We start from the raw sequence: 22500 nt of genomic DNA on the forward strand, positions 1-22500 counted from the left end.
TGTACACAGTGTGTGTGTGTGTGTGTGTGTTACCTGTGTACCGAGGGCAGGGTACACACAGCTCAACATCACTGCTGCAGCGAGCCAGTGAGGAGTGTGTGTGTGTACAGAGACGATGGAGTGTCAGGTTATCCACAGAGGTCATGTGACCATGATGGACTGAAGGATGGAGGATTGGATAAATAGAGAGATGGAGAGATGGAGGGATGAGTAGGTGAGAAAGAACATGAAAGAAAAGCAGTGAATGGTTCGATGAGATGAGGGCACTACTGAAAGGAATGATGGAAAATCTTCATCACATTTATAAAATAAACAACGTTTTATGATTAGATGCTGTAACGTGTGTGTGTGCTTTTACACCCAAACAGCCTGATGTCACTGTTCATCTACTGACAGATGACTGACAAATACAGAGGCCACGCCCCTTCAATGAGAAGGAGATAGAGGCCACACCCCTTCAATCAGATGGAGATACAGAGGCCACACCCCTTCAGTACAACTGAAAGGCTGTGTGAGAGCATTAGCACTGAGCGACAGTGAATGACGAGGATGAGGGGGCGGGGCTGAGAGGCGGCTGGGGTTCATACCGTTGCCTAACTCGTTGGTAGCAGGAGAGGGAGCGATGAGGTCATGGGGGAGGGCATAGTCGCCTGGGCAACGGGGGCGGAGCAAGAGCAAAGAGAGCAGAGCATTATGCACAGGCTGGAGTGAGTGTGTGTGTGTGTGTGTGTGTGTGTGTGTAAGGCAGAGATCTTCATATCGGTGAACTGGGCATTAGGGACAGAGCACTACATGAAGTCCTTTACCTAGAGTTTATACAGAGATCTCTCTCTCCACACACACACACACACACACACACACACACACACACAAAACACTCTCCAGGTTTTATCATGCACAACTTGGCAAGCAGCAGGCAGAGACATAGGGAGAGATCACACACACTCACACACACTTACATTCACACACTCACATTCACATACTCACACACACTTACATTCACACACACACTTACATTCACACACTCACATTCACATACTCACACACACTTACATTCACACACTAACTTACATTCACATACTCACACACACTTACATTCACACACACTTACATTCACACACTCACACACACTTACATTCACACACTCACATTCACATACTCACACACACTTACATTCACAAACACACTCACATTCACATACTCACACACACTTACATTCACACACTTACATTCACACACTTACATTCACACACTTACATTCACACACTTACACACACTTACATTCACACACTTACACTCACACACACACTTACATTCACACACTCACACACACTTACATTCACACACTCACACACACTTACATTCACACACTCACACTTACATTCACACACTTACACACACTTACAATCACACACTTACACACACTTACATTCACACACTTACACACACTTACATTCACACACACTTACATTCACACACTCACACACACTTACATTCACACACTTACATTCACACACTCACACACACTTACATTCACACACTCACACACACTTACATTCACACACACACTTACATTCACACACACACACACTTACATTCACACACTCACATTCACATACTCACATTCACACACTTACATTCACACACTCACACACACTTACATTCACACACTCACATTCACATACTCACACACACTTACATTCACACACACACTTACATTCACACACTCACATTCACACACTCACACACACTTACATTCACACACTTACATTCACACACACACTTACATTCACACACTCACATTCACATACTCACACACACTTACATTCACACACACACTTACATTCACATACTCACATTCACATACTCACACACACTTACATTCACACACTTACATTCACACACTCACACACACTTACACACACTTACATTCACACACTTACACTCACACACACTTACATTCACACACTCACACACTTACATTCACACACTCACACACACTTACATTCACACACACACTTACATTCACACACTCACACACTTACATTCACACACTTACACACACTTACATTCACACACTTACATTCACACACTTACATTCACACACACTTACATTCACACACACACACACTTACATTCACACACTCACACACACTTACATTCACACACACACTTACATTCACACACTCACACACTTACATTCACACACACACACACTTACATTCACACACTTACATTCACACACTCACACACACTTACATTCACACACTCACACACACTTACATTCACACAGACACTTACATTCACACACACACACACACTTACATTCACACACACACATTCACACACTCACACACACTTACATTCACACACTCACATTCACATACTCACATTCACACACTTACATTCACACACTCACATTCACACACTCACACACACTTACATTCACACACTCACATTCACATACTCACACACACTTACATTCACACACACACTTACATTCACACACTCACATTCACACACTCACACACACTTACATTCACACACTTACATTCACACACTCACACACACTTACATTCACACACTTACATTCACACACACACATTCACACACTCACATTCACACACTCACACACACTTACATTCACACACACTCACATTCACACACTCACACACACTTACATTCACACACTCACATTCACACACTCACACACACTTACATTCACACACTTACATTCACACACTCACACACACTTACACACACTTACATTCACACACTTACACTCACACACACTTACATTCACACACTCACACACTTACATTCACACACACACATTCACACACTTACATTCACACACTTACACACACTTACATTCACACACTTACATTCACACACACTTACATTCACACACACACACACTTACATTCACACACTCACACACACTTACATTCACACACACACTTACATTCACACACTCACACACTTACATTCACACACACACACACTTACATTCACACACTTACATTCACACACTCACACACACTTACATTCACACACTCACACACACTTACATTCACACAGACACTTACATTCACACACACACACACTTACATTCACACACACACTTACATTCACACACTCACACACACTTACATTCACACACTCACACACACTTACATTCACACAGACACTTACATTCACACACACACACACTTACATTCACACACTCACATTCACATACTCACACACACTTACATTCACACACACATTTACATTCACATACTCACATTCACACACTCACACACACTTACACACACTTACATTCACACACTTACACTCACACACACTTACATTCACACACTCACACACTTACATTCACACACACACTTACATTCACACACTCACACACTTACATTCACACACTTACATTCACACACTTACATTCACACACTTACATTCACACACTTACATTCACACACTCACACACACTTACACACACTTACATTCACACACTTACACTCACACACACTTACATTCACACACTCACACACTTACATTCACACACTCACACACACTTACATTCACACACTCACACACACTTACATTCACACAGACACTTACATTCACACACACACACACTTACATTCACACACACACTTACATTCACACACTCACACACACTTACATTCACACACTCACATTCACATACTCACATTCACACACTTACATTCACACACTCACACACACTTACATTCACACACTCACATTCACATACTCACATTCACACACTTACATTCACACACACACTTACATTCACACACTCACATTCACACACTCACACACTTACATTCACACACTTACATTCACACACTTACATTCACACACTCACACACACTTACATTCACACACTCACACACACTTACATTCACACACACTTACATTCACACACTCACATTCACACACTCACACACACTTACATTCACACACACTCACATTCACACACTCACACACACTTACATTCACACACTCACACACACTTACATTCACACACACTTACATTCACACACTCACATTCACACACTCACACACACTTACATTCACACACACTCACATTCACACACTCACACACACTTACATTCACACACTTACATTCACACACTCACACACACTTACATTCACACACACACATTCACACACTCACACACACTTACATTCACACACTTACATTCACACACACACACACTTACATTCACACACTCACATTCACACACTCACACACACTTACATTCACACACTTACATTCACACACTCACACACACTTACATTCACACAATTACATTCACACACTCACACACACTTACATTCACACACTCACATTCACACACTCACACACACTTACATTCACACACTTACATTCACACACACACACTCACATTCACACACTCACACACTTACATTCACACACTTACATTCACACACTCACACACACTTACATTCACACACTCACATTCACACACTCACACACACTTACATTCACACACTCACACACACTTACATTCACACACTCACACACACTTACATTCACACACTCACATTCACACACTTACATTCACACACTCACACACACTTACATTCACACACTCACACACACTCACATTCACACACTTACATTCACACACTTACATTCACACACTCACACACACTTACATTCACACACTCACATTCACACACTCACATTCACACACTTACATTCACACACTTACATTCACACACTCACACACACTTACATTCACACACTTACATTCACACACTTACATTCACACACTCACACACACTTACATTCACACACTCACATTCACACACTCACACACACTTACATTCATACACACACTTACATTCACACACTCACACACACTTACATTCACACACTCACACACACTTACATTCACACACACTCACATTCACACACTCACATTCACACACTCACACACACATTCACACTCACACACACTTACATTCACACACTTACATTCACACACACTTACATTCACACACTCACACACTTACATTCACACACTTACATTCACACACTTACATTCACACACTCACACACACTTACATTCACACACTTACATTCACACACTCACATTCACACACTCACACACACTTACATTCACACACTTACATTCACACACTCACACACACTTACATTCACACACTCACATTCACACACTCACACACACTTACATTCACACACTTACATTCACACACTCACACACACTTACATTCACACACTCACATTCACACACTCACACACACTTACATTCACACACTCACATTCACACACTCACACACACTTACATTCACACACTTACATTCACACACTCACACACACTTACATTCACACACTCACATTCACACACACTTACATTCACACACATTCACACACTTACATTCACACACTTACATTCACACACACACTTACATTCACACACTCACACACACTCACATTCACACACTCACACACACACACTTACATTCACACACTTACATTCACACACACACTTACATTCACACACCCACACACACTCACATTCACACACTCACACACACTCACATTCACACACTCACATTCATACACTCACACACACTTACATTCACACACTTACATTCACACACTCACACACACTTACATTCACACACTCACATTCACACACACACACACTCACATTCACAAACTCACACACACTTACATTCACACACTCACACACACTTACATTCACACACACTTACATTCACACACTCACACACACTCACATTCACACACTCACACACTTACATTCACACACTCACACACACACTTACATTCACACACTCACATTCACACACTCACACACACTTACATTCACACACACTTACATTCACACACTCACACACACTTACATTCACACACTCACACACACTCACATTCACACACTTACATTCACACTTACATTCACACACTCACACACACTCACATTCACACACTTACATTCACACACTCACACACACTTACATTCACACACTTACATTCACACACTCACACACACTTACATTCACACACTCACACACACTCACATTCACACACTCACACACTTACATTCACACACTTACATTCACACACTCACACACACTTACATTCACACACTCACATTCACACACTCACACACACTTACATTCACACACTTACATTCACACACTCACACACACTTACATTCACACACACACACACTCACATTCACACACTCACACACACTCACATTCACACACTTACATTCACACACTCACACACACTTACATTCACACACTCACACACACTTACATTCACACACTTACATTCATACACTCACACACACTCACATTCACACACTTACATTCACACACTTACATTCACACACTCACATTCACACAATTACATTCACACACTCACACACACTCACACACACTTACATTCACACACTCACACACACTTACATTCACACACTTACATTCACACACTCACATTCACACACTCACACACACTTACATTCACACACTCACACACACTTACATTCACACACTCACATTCACACACTCACACACACTTACATTCACACACTTACATTCACACACTCACATTCACACACTCACATTCACACACTCACACACTTACATTCACACACTCACATTCACACACTTACATTCACACACACACACACTTACATTCACACACTTACATTCACACACTCACACACACTCACACACTCACACACACTCACATTCACACACTCACACTTACATTCACACACTTACATTCACACACTCACACACACTTACATTTACACACTTACATTCACACACTCACACACACTTACATTCACACACTCACATTCACACACACATTCACACACTTACATTCACACACTTACATTCACACACTCACATTCACACACTCACACACACTCACATTCACACACTCACACACACTCACATTCACACACTTACATTCACACACTCACACACACTTACATTCACACACTCACACACACTTACATTCACACACTTACATTCATACACTCACACACACTCACATTCACACACTTACATTCACACACTTACATTCACACACTCAAATTCACACACTCACACACACTTACATTCACACACTCACACACACTTACATTCACACACTCACACACACTTACATTCACACACTTACATTCACACACTTACATTCACACACTTACATTCACACACTCACACACACTTACATTCACACACTCAAATTCACACACACATTCACACACTTACATTCACACACTTACATTCACACACTCACATTCACACACACTTACATTCACACACTCACATTCACACACTCACACACACTTACATTCACACACACTTACATTCACACACTCACATTCACACAATCACACACACTTACATTCACACACTCACATTCACACACTCACACACACTTACATTCACACACTCACATTCACACACTCCACACACACTTACATTCACACACTCACACACACTTACATCCACACACACACACACTTACATTCACACACACACACACACTTACATTCACACACTTACATTCACACACTCACACACACTTACATTCACACACCCACATTCACACACTCACACACACTTACATTCACACACTTACACACACTCACACACACCAACACTCACACACTTACATTCACACACTTACATTCACACACTCACACACACTTACATTCACACACTCACATTCACACACTCACACACACTTACATTCACACACACACTTACATTCACACACTCACATTCACACACTCACACACTTACATTCACACACTCACACACACTTACATTCACACACACTCACATTCACACACTCACATTCACACACTCACACACACATTCACACTCACACACACTTACATTCACACACTTACATTCACACACACTTACATTCACACACTCACACACTTACATTCACACACTTACATTCACACACTCACATTCACACACACACACACTCACATTCACAAACTCACACACACTTACATTCACACACTCACACACACTTACATTCACACACACTTACATTCACACACTCACACACACTCACATTCACACACTCACACACTTACATTCACACACTCACACACCACTTACATTCACACACTCCCATTCACACACTCACACACACTTACATTCACACACACTTACATTCTCACACTCACACACACTTACATTCACACACTCACACACACTCACATTCACACACAACACACTTACATTCACACACTCACACACTCTTACATTCACACACTTACATTCACACACTCACACACACTTACATTCACACACTTACATTCACACACTCACACACACTTACATTCACACACTCACACACACTCACATTCCACACACTCACACACTACATTCACACACTCACATTCACACACTCACACACACTTACATTCACACACTCACATTCACACACTCACACACACTTACATTCACACACTTACATTCACACACTCACACACACTTACATTCACACACACACTTACATTCACACACTCACATTCACACTCACATTCACACACTTACATTCACACACTCACACACACTTACATTCACACACTCACACACACTTACATTCACACACTTACATTCACACACTCACACACACTCACATTCACACACTTACATTCACACACTTACATTCACACAATTACATTCACACACTCACACACACTCACACACACTTACATTCACACACTCACACACACTTACATTCACACACTTACATTCACACACTCACATTCCCACACTCACACACACTTACATTCACACACTTACATTCACACACTCACACACACTTACATTCACACACTTACATTCACACACTCACACACACTTACATTCACACACTCACACACACTCACATTCACACACTCACATTCACACACTCACACACACATTCACACTCACACACACTTACATTCACACACTTACATTCACACACTTACATTCACACACTCACACACACTTACATTCACACACTCACACTTACATTCACACACTTACATTCACACACTTACATTCACACACTCACACACACTTACATTTACACACTTACATTCACACACTCACACACACTTACATTCACACACTCACATTCACACACACATTCACACACTTACATTCACACACTTACATTCACACACTCACATTCACACACTCACACACACTCACATTCACACACTCACACACACTCACATTCACACACTTACATTCACACACTCACACACACTTACATTCACACACTCACACACACTTACATTCACACACTTACATTCATACACTCACACACACTCACATTCACACACTTACATTCACACACTTACATTCACACACTCAAATTCACACACTCACACACACTTACATTCACACACTCACACACACTTACATTCACACACTCACACACACTTACATTCACACACTTACATTCACACACTTACATTCACACACTTACATTCACACACTCACACACACTTACATTCACACACTCAAATTCACACACACATTCACACACTTACATTCACACACTTACATTCACACACTCACATTCACACACACTTACATTCACACACTCACATTCACACACTCACACACACTTACATTCACACACACTTACATTCACACACTCACATTCACACAATCACACACACTTACATTCACACACTCACATTCACACACTCACACACACTTACATTCACACACTTACATTCACACACTCACACACACTTACATTCACACACTCACACACACTTACATTCACACACTCACACACACTCACATTCACACACACACACACTTACATTCACACACTTACATTCACACACTCACACACACTTACATTCACACACTCATATTCACACACTCACACACACTCACATTCACAAACTCACACACACTTACATTCACACACTCACACACACTTACATTCACACACTCACACACACTTACATTCACACACTCACACACACTCACATTCACACACTCACACACTTACATTCACACACTCACACACACACTTACATTCACACACTCACATTCACACACTCACACACACTTACATTCACACACACTTACATTCACACACTCACACACTCACATTCACACACTTACATTCACACTTACATTCACACACACACACACTCACATTCACACACTTACATTCACACACTCACACACTTACATTCACACACTTACATTCACACACTCACACACACTTACATTCACACACTCACACACACTCACATTCACACACTCACACACTTACAGTCACACACTTACATTCACACACTCACACACACTTACATTCACACACTCACATTCACACACTCACACACACTTACATTCACACACTTACATTCACACACACACACTTACATTCACACACACACACACTCACATTCACACACTCACACACTCACATTCACACACTTACATTCACACACTTACATTCACACACTCACACACACTTACATTCACACACTCACACACACTTACATTCACACACTTACATTCACACACTCACACACACTCACATTCACACACTTACATTCACACACTTACATTCACACACTCACATTCACACAATTACATTCACACACTCACACACACACACACTTACATTCACACACTCACACACACTTACATTCACACACTTACATTCACACACTCACACACACTTACATTCACACACTCACATTCACACACACTTACATTCACACACTTACATTCACACACTCACATTCACACACTCACATTCACACACTCACACACTTACATTCACACACTCACACACTCACATTCACACACTTACATTCACACTTACATTCACACACTCACACACTTACATTCACACACACACACACTTACATTCACACACTTACATTCACACACTCACACACACTTACATTCACACACTCACACACACTCACATTCACACACTCACACTTACATTCACACACTTACATTCACACACTCACACACACTTACATTCACACACTTACATTCACACACTCACACACTTACATTCACACACTTACATTCACACACTCACACACACACACATTCACACACTCACATTCACACACACATTCACACACTTACATTCACACACTTACATTCACACACTCACATTCACACACACTTACATTCACACACTCACATTCACACACTCACACACACTTACATTCACACACACACATTCACACACTCACATTCACACACACTCACATTCACACACTCACACACACTTACATTCACACACTCACATTCACACACTCACACACACTTACATTCACACACTTACATTCACACACTCACACACACTTACATTCACACACTTACATTCACACACTCACACACACTTACATTCACACACTCACACACTTACATTCACACACTCACACACACTTACATTCACACACTCACACACACTTACATTCACACACTCACACACACTTACATTCACACACTCACATTCACACACATTCACACACTCACACACTTACATTCACACACACACACACTTACATTCACACACTCACATTCACACACATTCACACACTCACACACTTACATTCACACACACACACACACACATTCACACACTCACATTCACACACACATTCACACACTTACATTCACACACTTACATTCACACACTCACATTCACACACACTTACATTCACACACTCACATTCACACACTCACACACACTTACATTCACACACTCACATTCACACACTTACATTCACACACTTACATTCACACACTCACACACACTTACATTCACACACTTACATTCACACACTCACACACACTTACATTCACACACTCACACACACTTACATTCACACACTTACATTCACACACTCACACACACTTACATTCACACACTCATATTCACACACTCACACACACTCACATTCACAAACTCACACACACTTACATTCACACACTCACACACACTTACATTCACACACTCACACACACTTACATTCACACACTCACACACACTCACATTCACACACTCACACACTTACATTCACACACTCACACACACACTTACATTCACACACTCACATTCACACACTCACACACACTTACATTCACACACACTTACATTCACACACTCACACACTCACATTCACACACTTACATTCACACTTACATTCACACACACACACACTCACATTCACACACTTACACACACTTACATTCACACACTTACATTCACACACTCACACACACTTACATTCACACACTCACATTCACACACTCACACACACTTACATTCACACACTCACACACACTTACATTCACACACTCACACACACTTACATTCACACACTTACATTCACACACACACTTACATTCACACACTCACACACACTCACATTCACACACTCACACACACTTACATTCACACACTTACATTCACACACACACTTACATTCACACACCCACACACACTCACATTCACACACTCACACACACTCACATTCACACACTCACACACACTTACATTCACACACTTACATTCACACACTCACACACACTTACATTCACACACTCATATTCACACACTCACACACACTCACATTCACAAACTCACACACACTTACATTCACACACTCACACACACTTACATTCACACACTCACACACACTTACATTCACACACTCACACACACTCACATTCACACACTCACACACTTACATTCACACACTCACACACACACTTACATTCACACACTCACATTCACACACTCACACACACTTACATTCACACACACTTACATTCACACACTCACACACTTACATTCACACACTTACATTCACACACTTAAATTCACACACACACACACACTTACATTCACACACTTACATTCACACACTTACATTCACACACTTACATTCACACACTCACACACACTTACATTCACACACTCACACACACTTACATTCACACACTTACATTCACACACACACTTACATTCACACACTCACACACACTCACATTCACACACTCACACACACTTACATTCACACACTTACATTCACACACTCACACACACTTACATTCACACACACACACACTTACATTCACACACTCACATTCACACACTCACACACACTTACATTCACACACTTACATTCACACACTCACACACACTTACATTCACACACTCATATTCACACACTCACACACACTCACATTCACAAACTCACACACACTTACATTCACACACTCACACACACTTACATTCACACACTCACACACACTTACATTCACACACTCACACACACTCACATTCACACACTCACACACTTACATTCACACACTCACACACACACTTACATTCACACACTCACATTCACACACTCACACACACTTACATTCACACACACTTACATTCACACACTCACACACTCACATTCACACACTTACATTCACACTTACATTCACACACACACACACTCACATTCACACACTTACATTCACACACTCACACACTTACATTCACACACTTACATTCACACACTCACACACACTTACATTCACACACTCACACACACTCACATTCACACACTCACACACTTACAGTCACACACTTACATTCACACACTCACACACACTTACATTCACACACTCACATTCACACACTCACACACACTTACATTCACACACTTACATTCACACACACACTTACATTCACACACTCACACACACTTACATTCACACACTCAAATTCACACACTCACACACACTTACATTCACACACTTACATTCACACATACACTTACATTCACACACTCACACACACTTACATTCACACACTTACATTCACACACTCACATTCACACTCACACACACTTACATTCACACACTTACATTCACACACACACTCACATTCACACACTTACATTCACACACTCACACACACTTACATTCACACACTTACATTCACACACTCACACACACTTACATTCACACACTTACATTCACACACTCACACACACTTACATTCACACACTCACATTCACACACACTTACATTCACACACTTACATTCACACACTCACATTCACACACTCACATTCACACACTCACACACTTACATTCACACACTCACACACTCACATTCACACACTTACATTCACACTTACATTCACACACTCACACACTTACATTCACACTCACACACACTTACATTCACACACTCACACACACTCACATTCACACACTCACACTTACATTCACACACTTACATTCACACACTCACACACACTTACATTCACACACTTACATTCACACACTCACACACTTACATTCACACACTTACATTCACACACTCACACACACTTACATTCACACACTCACATTCACACACTTACATTCACACACTCACATTCACACACACTTACATTCACACACTCACATTCACACACTCACACACACTTACATTCACACACTCACATTCACACACTTACATTCACACACTTACATTCACACACTCACACACACTTACATTCACACACTTACATTCACACACTCACACACACTTACATTCACACACTCACACACACTTACATTCACACACTTACATTCACACACTCACACACACTTACATTCACACACTCACACACTTACATTCACACACTCACACACACTTACATTCACACACTCACACACACTTACATTCACACACTCACACACACTTACATTCACACACTCACATTCACACACATTCACACACTCACATTCACACACTTACATTCACACACTCACACACACTTACATTCACACACTTACATTCACACACACTTACATTCACACACTTACATTCACACACACACTCACATTCACACACTCACATTCACACACTCACACACACTTACATTCACACACTTACATTCACACACTCACATTCACACACATTCACACACTCACATTCACACACTCACACACACTTACATTCACACACTTACATTCACACACTCACACACACTTACATTCACACACTTACATTCACACACTCACACACACTTACATTCACACACTTACATTCACACACTCACACACACTTACATTCACACACTCACATTCACACACTTACATTCACACACTTACATTCACACACTCACACACACTTACATTCACACACTCACATTCACACACACTTACATTCACACACATTCACACACTCACACACACTTACATTCACACACTCACACACACTTACATTCACACACTCACACACACTTACATTCACACACTCACATTCACACACACACTCACATTCACACACATTCACACACTCACACACACTCACATTCACACACTCACACACACTCACATTCACACACTCACACACACTCACATTCACACACTCACATTCACACACACACTTACATTCACACACACACACACTTACATTCACACACTCACATTCACACACTTACATTCACACACTTACATTCACACACTCACACACACTCACATTCACACACTCGGATTTGTCTCTCTCCCTCTATCTTACTGACTGAAACATTTTTACTGCAATTTCCTCTCTTGCCAAATAGTGATCCCTCAGTAAAACACACTATTAAATGCATCAGCACAGCCACTTGCCAAATATTGAGCCTGTGCTTTCGTTCTAATCCACCAATCTGTCCATCCTGCTTTTCTCTTAAACTCCCTCGTTTATCCCTCCTTTCTTCCATATACTATTCAATATGTCCTTTTTTCTGTCCCTCTCTCATTCTGTCTCTTCTGTCTGCCTCTCTCTCTCTAAAACACCCTTGTCATCTCTCTTTATTTCAGTTTTTTTATTTTCTTCTCTCCCTCAGGTTACAGCTCTACACTTCATTTCACCTGATACCTCTCTCCATCCCCCATCTGTCAATCCATCTCTCTCTCCATCCCCCATCTCTCTATCCAACCACCTGCAATGAGGTTCCCTCTATGCTTTCTGGAATATTCTCACCTTCCTCTCATTTTACACCTCTCTTTGTCCACCCATCTCTCTCTCTCTCACCCATTTATTTTCTCTCTCTCTCTTTCTCTCTCACTCACTCTCTCTCTCTCACTCTCTCACTCTCTCTCTCGCTCTCTCTCTCTCACTCACTCACTCTGTCCATTTATCCCCCAAGTCCCGCGTTTGTTTCTGTTCTCCAGTTGAAGACTTCGCTCCAGTGATTTCCTCATTAAAGCCTCCAGACGCTCCTGCACACACACACACACACACACACACACACACACACACACCTAATTTTCTTCTTCTGATATAATCTTTATAATAATAGCAGACACAATGACCAACACATTTCCAGCTGCCTGTGTAGATCTGACCGGTGTTTATTATCAGTACATTAAGAGTGTATAGAGTGAGACAGGTGGGACAGGACAGGTTCAGGTGTGTCCTGAGATACATGTCCTACTTTTAATATGAACACCACAGCTATCATCAACCGATCTTGACCTTTGACCCTGACCTTTTCCTCCTCCAGCTGCTGCCTCCTTTTCTCCTCCACAGCAGCTCTGCGCTGCTCCTCCTTCTGCCTCTGCTCCTCCAGACGCCTACATCTCTCCTCCCTCGTTCTCTCATACTGCAGACGAGCACGACGCTCCTTCTCCATCAGAGCCTGCTCCCTCATCGCTGAGAGAGAGAGAGAGAGAGAGAGAGAGAGAGAAAGAAAGAAAGAAAGAAAGAAAGAAAGAAAGAAAGAAAGAAAGACAGCAACAGAGAGAGAGGTGACAAAAAAACTCAAAGAGTATTAGTGATGTACATGCTCTCTCTCCCCCTCTCCCCCTCTCTCTCTCTCTCCCCTTTATTAATATGAATGTTACAGGTCAGATTATTGCTCTCACCCAGACTCCTCTCTCTCTCCTCTCGTCTCTCTCGGGCCAGTCGCATCCTGTCGTCTGTTTTGAGTAGAGACTCCACACCTGAAAGGGAGAGAGAGGAGAGAGAGGAGAGAGAGAGAGTGAGAGAGAGAGGAGAGAGAGAGAGAGAGAGAGAGAGAGAGAATAACCATCTCTGCTTACTCCCTGTTCCACACGTTTTAAGACAGATCCATGCTCATTAACACACATTTACACTGGTTACCTGTCTGGTTGTTGCTGCTATTGGCTGGAAGGCGGACAGGTGAAGCATGACCATTGGTCAGAGGCTTCTTCTCTGACACGGAAGGTGGAGTCAAGATTTCAGCTAATAAGAAATATACGCAACATGAAATATGAGAAATATAGTATGACTTTCCTTTATTATGAAAATATCATCAGTAATAAAGAGGGGGAGTGAGAGGAGCTTACTCTGTTTAACAGCAGTTGGGCTGCTCTGATTGGCTGGTTGGTGAGCTGGGGAGGCGTGACCATTTCTCTGATGTTTCTTCTCAAAGACTGGTGATGATGTCATCACTTTAGCTGGGACAAAACAGGAAGTAGAGAAGGTTTTGTAGATATAGGAGTGAAATACTGGACACACACACACACCCCAGTGCACAAGACTGATCACCATTTTCTGTCTGTCAGAACGTCTAGAGATTCAACTGAATGCATTTCAAAGCTTCAGCTAATCCTCTGAATGGCTTTTATACAGCTGATTCACTCTCATCACACACACACACACACACACACAGAGAGAGAGACAGTAGATTTAAAGCACTTTATATGCAGTGTTCCAAAATAACATTTCTGGGCCTTTGAACGAATGAACAGACAGGGAGAGAGACAGGGAGACAGACAGACAGGTTTATTCCTAACCATCTGTACAGAGTGAATCAGCAGCATTCCTCACAAGGCCATGTCCCCTTCGTAAGGGCATGCATGACTACATAATGTAAATCTCAGGTGACCCCTGATTATAAACAGCACCTGTAATTAATATGTGCAGTACAGAAGAGATGCTGCTACACCCTACATAGTGCACTACATCCAATCACAATGAGGAGCCATGTGGAGGAAGTGCACTGCAAAAACTCGCGCATCCCTGTATCAGTGCACCACAAAGGACATGAACTGAGGCTACACCTTTGTTTGGGACTTGACCCCAGACCTCTCGTGCTTTAGTCATGCATCCTTTCCCACAGAGCATCACTGCATGTCCACCGACTCTGTGTGTGTGTGTTCACCTGGACCTGCTGCACCTGTACCTCCGGTCTCCGTGTGTCTCGCGCTCTCCGCCATCTTCCCTCTGCCGCCTGGTTCGGGGTTGCCAGGTTTACAGGATGCTTATCCGCCCTTTAAACCCGGTACTATACAATCCCTGGTGATTATAAACCGGACCGATAAAGGACTGGACACTTTCGTTCTGTCTCAATAATCATTAGTATTCTTTTAAACTGATCACTAATTCTAAAGAAGCAGCGCGAATTAAAGTTAACACACTCAATCTCAATCTGGCAACCCGGACTGAAGCGCTGAGGTTTATAACGCAGTCTTTAATGAGCACAGAGCTACACGCATTATACACACACTCCATACACACACTATACACACACTATATACACACATCTGCATTAACACCATGACATTAATAACAGCACTCTAAACAAGGAATGTGTCTGTGCAATCTGGCAACCCTGATCCTGCCGTTGGAGTAAATCCGCAATGTCACTGCGCCGAAAATCCGTTTTTAAAGAAATCATCTCAAACCGAACAGACCAGATTCCGCCATGTTCGTGCTCCGAAACACGAGCGGCGGCTTCAGTAAAATATAAATAAACAAGTAAATAAATAAATACTCTAAAAAATAGCGGAGAGAGCCCGTGAGCATCCACAGCACTGCGCTCCCGCAGCATCCGAGCACAAAGCGCGTGTACGGCGACAGTGAGCGCGCGAGGAGGCAGTGACGTCACTCCACATCGCATTGGTCATCGAGCTCCATCGGTGGATCGGTTCCGCTTTAATTCAATTCACACAAATTGTATAAAGTCGAAGTAAAGCGATTCTGTTGTGCACATGCGTGAGTTCAGGCGAAATGGGGCAGGTTCAATCATGCAGTGTTCGATTTCTGATCTGTTGCGTCAAAATCTGAGTTTACAGTAATAGAAATAACAGGACACAATTAGTGTGACATCGTAGAAGAGGGCGTGGTCAACGTCAAACAGCAGGTTTAGCAGTTTTATAGTCAGAGCAGTGTACCTAAAGAGCTTCTGCTAAATCATGAGTATTAACTCAACTAGCACTGATGTATTTCCGACCTCAGCAGTGTAGTGATGACTTTCACTAAAACTTTACTTCATTTAATAATCCTCGTTAGCTGGCTGGCTAATAAACCCACAGAAGATTCTGCCTGCTTTATAATCAACAAAAATGACCACGAGACAGATTTCAGCCAATAGAACTGAACCTGTGACGTCAGACACCCTGGAGACAGCGAAGACTAAACCAAGAGCAAGGGAACAAGTGTACAAGGGAACAAGTGTACAAGGGAACAAGTGTACAAGGGAACATAAAATAACCAATTGATGCAGTGACCCATGCTGGTGATAAAACACACACACACACAAAAATCAGGTTTAAACTTTTATTGTAAATTGTGATGCATTTCATATTTGAGTCTTAAATTCCAGCACATATGGCAAAATAAAATATAAATAGTTTAAAACATTAACAAAAATATGTAGTTTGAAATGAAGGAGTGATTTATATGGGTTATTTAACTGTGTGTGTGTGTGTGTGTGTGTGTGTGTGTGTGTGTGTGTGAGAGAGAGAGAGAGAGAGAGAGAGAGAGAGAGAGGTGTATCACCAGTTTGTCAGTCACGGAAAAAGTTTAATAAATTCTGTCCAATCAGAAGAGAGCATGATCTTCCTCTCTGCAGTAAACACAGCAGTCCTCCATACACACCTTCAGATCTGAGAGACAGACAGACAGAGAGATGAATAACTGACATGAAGACTTAACCTTAAAGCTCAGGTATGATAAAGTTAAAGGTATAAAATGTTAAAGGTGATGATGTCTGCTCACATCATCAATGTCCTCATCATCATCTCCAATGTCATCAAACTGAATCTCATCATCATCACCAGGTCCAAATGTGTCCGTCTCATTGATTTTAGCTGTGGGAGAGAGAGAGAGGGAGGGAGGGAGGGAGGGAGGGGGAGAGAGAGAGAGGAATAGATGAAGAGAGGGAGGGAGGGAGGGAGGGGGAGAGAGAGAGAGGAATAGATGAATGAAGTGTAATAAATAAACTCAGTGTTATAGTTGGGTTTGGTCAGTGCGAGTAAAAACCACACACACACCATACCCTAGTGTAAGGAGTGACTCCTACATCATAACAACCAGTGTGGGTCATATCGTACTGATCAGATAGTGTGTACACACACACACTCACCGTGCTCTGGGAGTTCACCATATGCCTTCAGACTCCTCGCCTCATCTGCATTATACTTCAGAATCACATCTGCTTTATTATCCTGACACACACACACACACCAGTGAGAAACACTCAGACATCTGTGTATCTCCCTATGTGTGTGTGTAAATTCACCTGATAATCTCTCAGTCCGATCAGAATGATATCAGACGTGTTTATCCAGACCTACAGACACAGAGACAGTTAATAACAATAACACCCCACAATACACAATATGCTTAGATTTATTATCTCTCACAGTTCTCAGTAAACACTCACCAATGGGCCTTGTGAGAGTTAAATACTGTGTGTGTACCTTTTTCCGGAGTTTTCCTCTGATGTGACACAGCCTCTTCACTCCGTCAAAGCACATTGCCTCCAAACGCCCGTTTCCCAACATCTTAATCACCTGAGCATATTCTACACACACACACACAGCCAAAACTGATGGGAAGCAGAGACATGGCTCATACACACTGCACTGAGAATTAATTGTTTACAGTGAGCTCTTGATAGTACTGTACACACACACACACACACACACACAGACAGAGTAGTGGTGCTGATGAAAGTAAGGTGTCATCGCCATGGTAACTCACCCTGTCCATCCTCCTTAAACACCAGCTCTCTCTTCTCCGACTCGTTCTCATTCTTACCACGCCGCCGATTCTTTCCTCCCTTACCTACCACACACACATACACACACACACACACAAATATTGTTATTAGCATCACTGAGTCATTATTATTAGGAATGTTTATATATAAAGTGATTAATGAAGGGATACAAGTGAGAGTGTGTGAACAGAAATAATCCAGATGAATGTCTGAAACCTAAATACTGAGACTTTATTAAGCTCACTATATCAGTTAAACACACTCTAATGAAATATTTACTGAAATTAAAGACATGGATTCTTTCAGAGGCCTGAACTCATCCCTTTTAGTTTCCTCTAGTTAATAAACCCTTCCACACACTCTAACACACACACACACAATACCACACTACCACACACTAACATACACAATACCACACACACACACCTTTTTGTCTGTTTCTGCCTGATTCTGTTTTTATTCGGCATTTTCAGGGTCATGCGCTGCTACCTCAGCCTGTTAGCATATTAGCTAGCATTCCAACAACATTGAATTATACACACGCATACACACTCACTCAGTCAGTCACGCGCGCGCGCGCGCACACACACACGCTGTTCTCACCTTTATTCTTCGGCATCTTCACCACAGAGCGCAGTCCCTCCCTCCAGCAGTGTGCTAAAGTAAAGTGTTCAGTGATGAAACCTGCACACTGTGTTCTGTACACCTGGGTTAAGGAGCTACCTCTCGTTAGCTCAGCTAGCTCTTTCCCTCCCCTCCACGATAACACACTTCCGCCTCGTGCGGTGATCTGCGCGTGCGCATTAACGAACGCACCGAAAAAACTTTATTAAAATCGGTAGAGCAACAAAGGCGATAACTTTTAGTTATGTCGGTCTCATCATTTCCTACTCCTTTTCCGCAGAGCCGTGAAAGTCGATCCCGAGTGGGAAAAGTGTGTGTGTGCTTCAGGGAAATATTAAAATGAGAGCTGCGGTATGGTAGCACTGTAAAATACGGTGTTCCCCACAGGGGTGTGTTTACATTTCGGAGCAGGAGCTCAGGGTTCCTCTTCACTCAGATCACCTGAGGACCACAGCAGCCTCTCTACACCCACTGAAACTTCACTAAACCTCTACTATAGTAACCTTTTTAATATAAACCTTCAACCTTTTGTTCTTAACGCCTAACTAACGTCTTAATGACCACACTAACATCTTTTAACTTCTCAGTGTCACGTGACTGCTTTTATTATGAGGAAAGAGACAGAAATGAGTTTATTATTACTATTAAAGATATTCTTAATAACAGCTGATTGTCCACTGGAGTGGTCAGAAAAATTATTAAAACCCCACAGAACAGAGAACACACACACACACACACAGAAAAGTGCACACAAGTACAGATATAATACACTGTAAAAAAAATTTTGT

General features: G+C 41.9%; 3 protein-coding genes across 8 annotated transcripts in view; all 3 read right to left on the bottom strand.

Annotated features, from left to right (window-relative positions):
- The window catches only part of LOC131348506 (serine/arginine repetitive matrix protein 2-like), a 27883-nt gene extending 8948 nt beyond the window's left edge, over positions 1 to 18935 (bottom strand). Inside the window, exons 1-9 of one of the 6 annotated variants that reach the window (XM_058383530.1) lie at positions 18857 to 18901; positions 18245 to 18378; positions 17427 to 17537; positions 17221 to 17322; positions 16983 to 17060; positions 16607 to 16770; positions 16244 to 16337; positions 588 to 650; positions 34 to 159 (exon numbers count right to left, since the gene is read on the bottom strand). In XM_058383530.1, the coding sequence (XP_058239513.1) occupies positions 34 to 159; positions 588 to 650; positions 16244 to 16337; positions 16607 to 16770; positions 16983 to 17060; positions 17221 to 17322; positions 17427 to 17537; positions 18245 to 18299 (793 nt within the window). In that variant the 5' untranslated portion in view covers positions 18300 to 18378; positions 18857 to 18901. Of the gene's footprint in view, positions 1 to 33; positions 160 to 587; positions 651 to 16243; positions 16338 to 16606; positions 16771 to 16982; positions 17061 to 17220; positions 17323 to 17426; positions 17538 to 18244 lie in introns of all 6 variants that reach the window. The other 5 variants (XM_058383532.1, XM_058383531.1, XM_058383533.1 and 2 more) reach the window with 5 other exon arrangements.
- An 847-nt stretch (positions 18936 to 19782) lies between these two features.
- eif1axa (eukaryotic translation initiation factor 1A X-linked a) lies at positions 19783 to 21990 on the bottom strand. Its single transcript, XM_058382829.1, has 7 exons — positions 21692 to 21990; positions 21070 to 21153; positions 20787 to 20890; positions 20606 to 20656; positions 20450 to 20531; positions 20083 to 20174; positions 19783 to 19970 (listed from the first exon to the last, which is right to left on the bottom strand). The coding sequence occupies exons 1-7, from the start codon at positions 21705 to 21707 to the stop codon at positions 19965 to 19967; spliced, it is 435 nt and encodes a 144-aa protein (XP_058238812.1). The 5' UTR covers positions 21708 to 21990; the 3' UTR covers positions 19783 to 19964.
- Positions 21991 to 22285: 295 nt separating this feature from the next.
- rps6ka3a (ribosomal protein S6 kinase a, polypeptide 3a) overlaps positions 22286 to 22500 on the bottom strand; it is a 33031-nt gene continuing 32816 nt past the window's right edge. The window contains exon 22 of the mRNA XM_058382827.1: positions 22286 to 22500. This exon is cut by the window's right edge and continues 728 nt beyond it. The gene's annotated coding sequence lies outside the window, so the exon portion shown is untranslated.

This window comes from Hemibagrus wyckioides, linkage group LG28, assembly GCF_019097595.1.
Source record: "Hemibagrus wyckioides isolate EC202008001 linkage group LG28, SWU_Hwy_1.0, whole genome shotgun sequence".
Classification (NCBI taxonomy): domain Eukaryota; kingdom Metazoa; phylum Chordata; class Actinopteri; order Siluriformes; family Bagridae; genus Hemibagrus; species Hemibagrus wyckioides.

Bases quoted from the DNA above. Each gene is read 5' to 3' on its own strand.
- eif1axa (XM_058382829.1), bottom strand. The intron at 20,891-21,069 runs GTGAGTTACCAT...GTGTGTGTGTAG, and splicing joins GTTTAAGGAGGATGGACAGG to AATATGCTCAGGTGATTAAG. The intron at 20,175-20,449 runs GTGAGTGTGTGT...TCTCTCCCACAG, and splicing joins TGGTGAACTCCCAGAGCACG to CTAAAATCAATGAGACGGAC.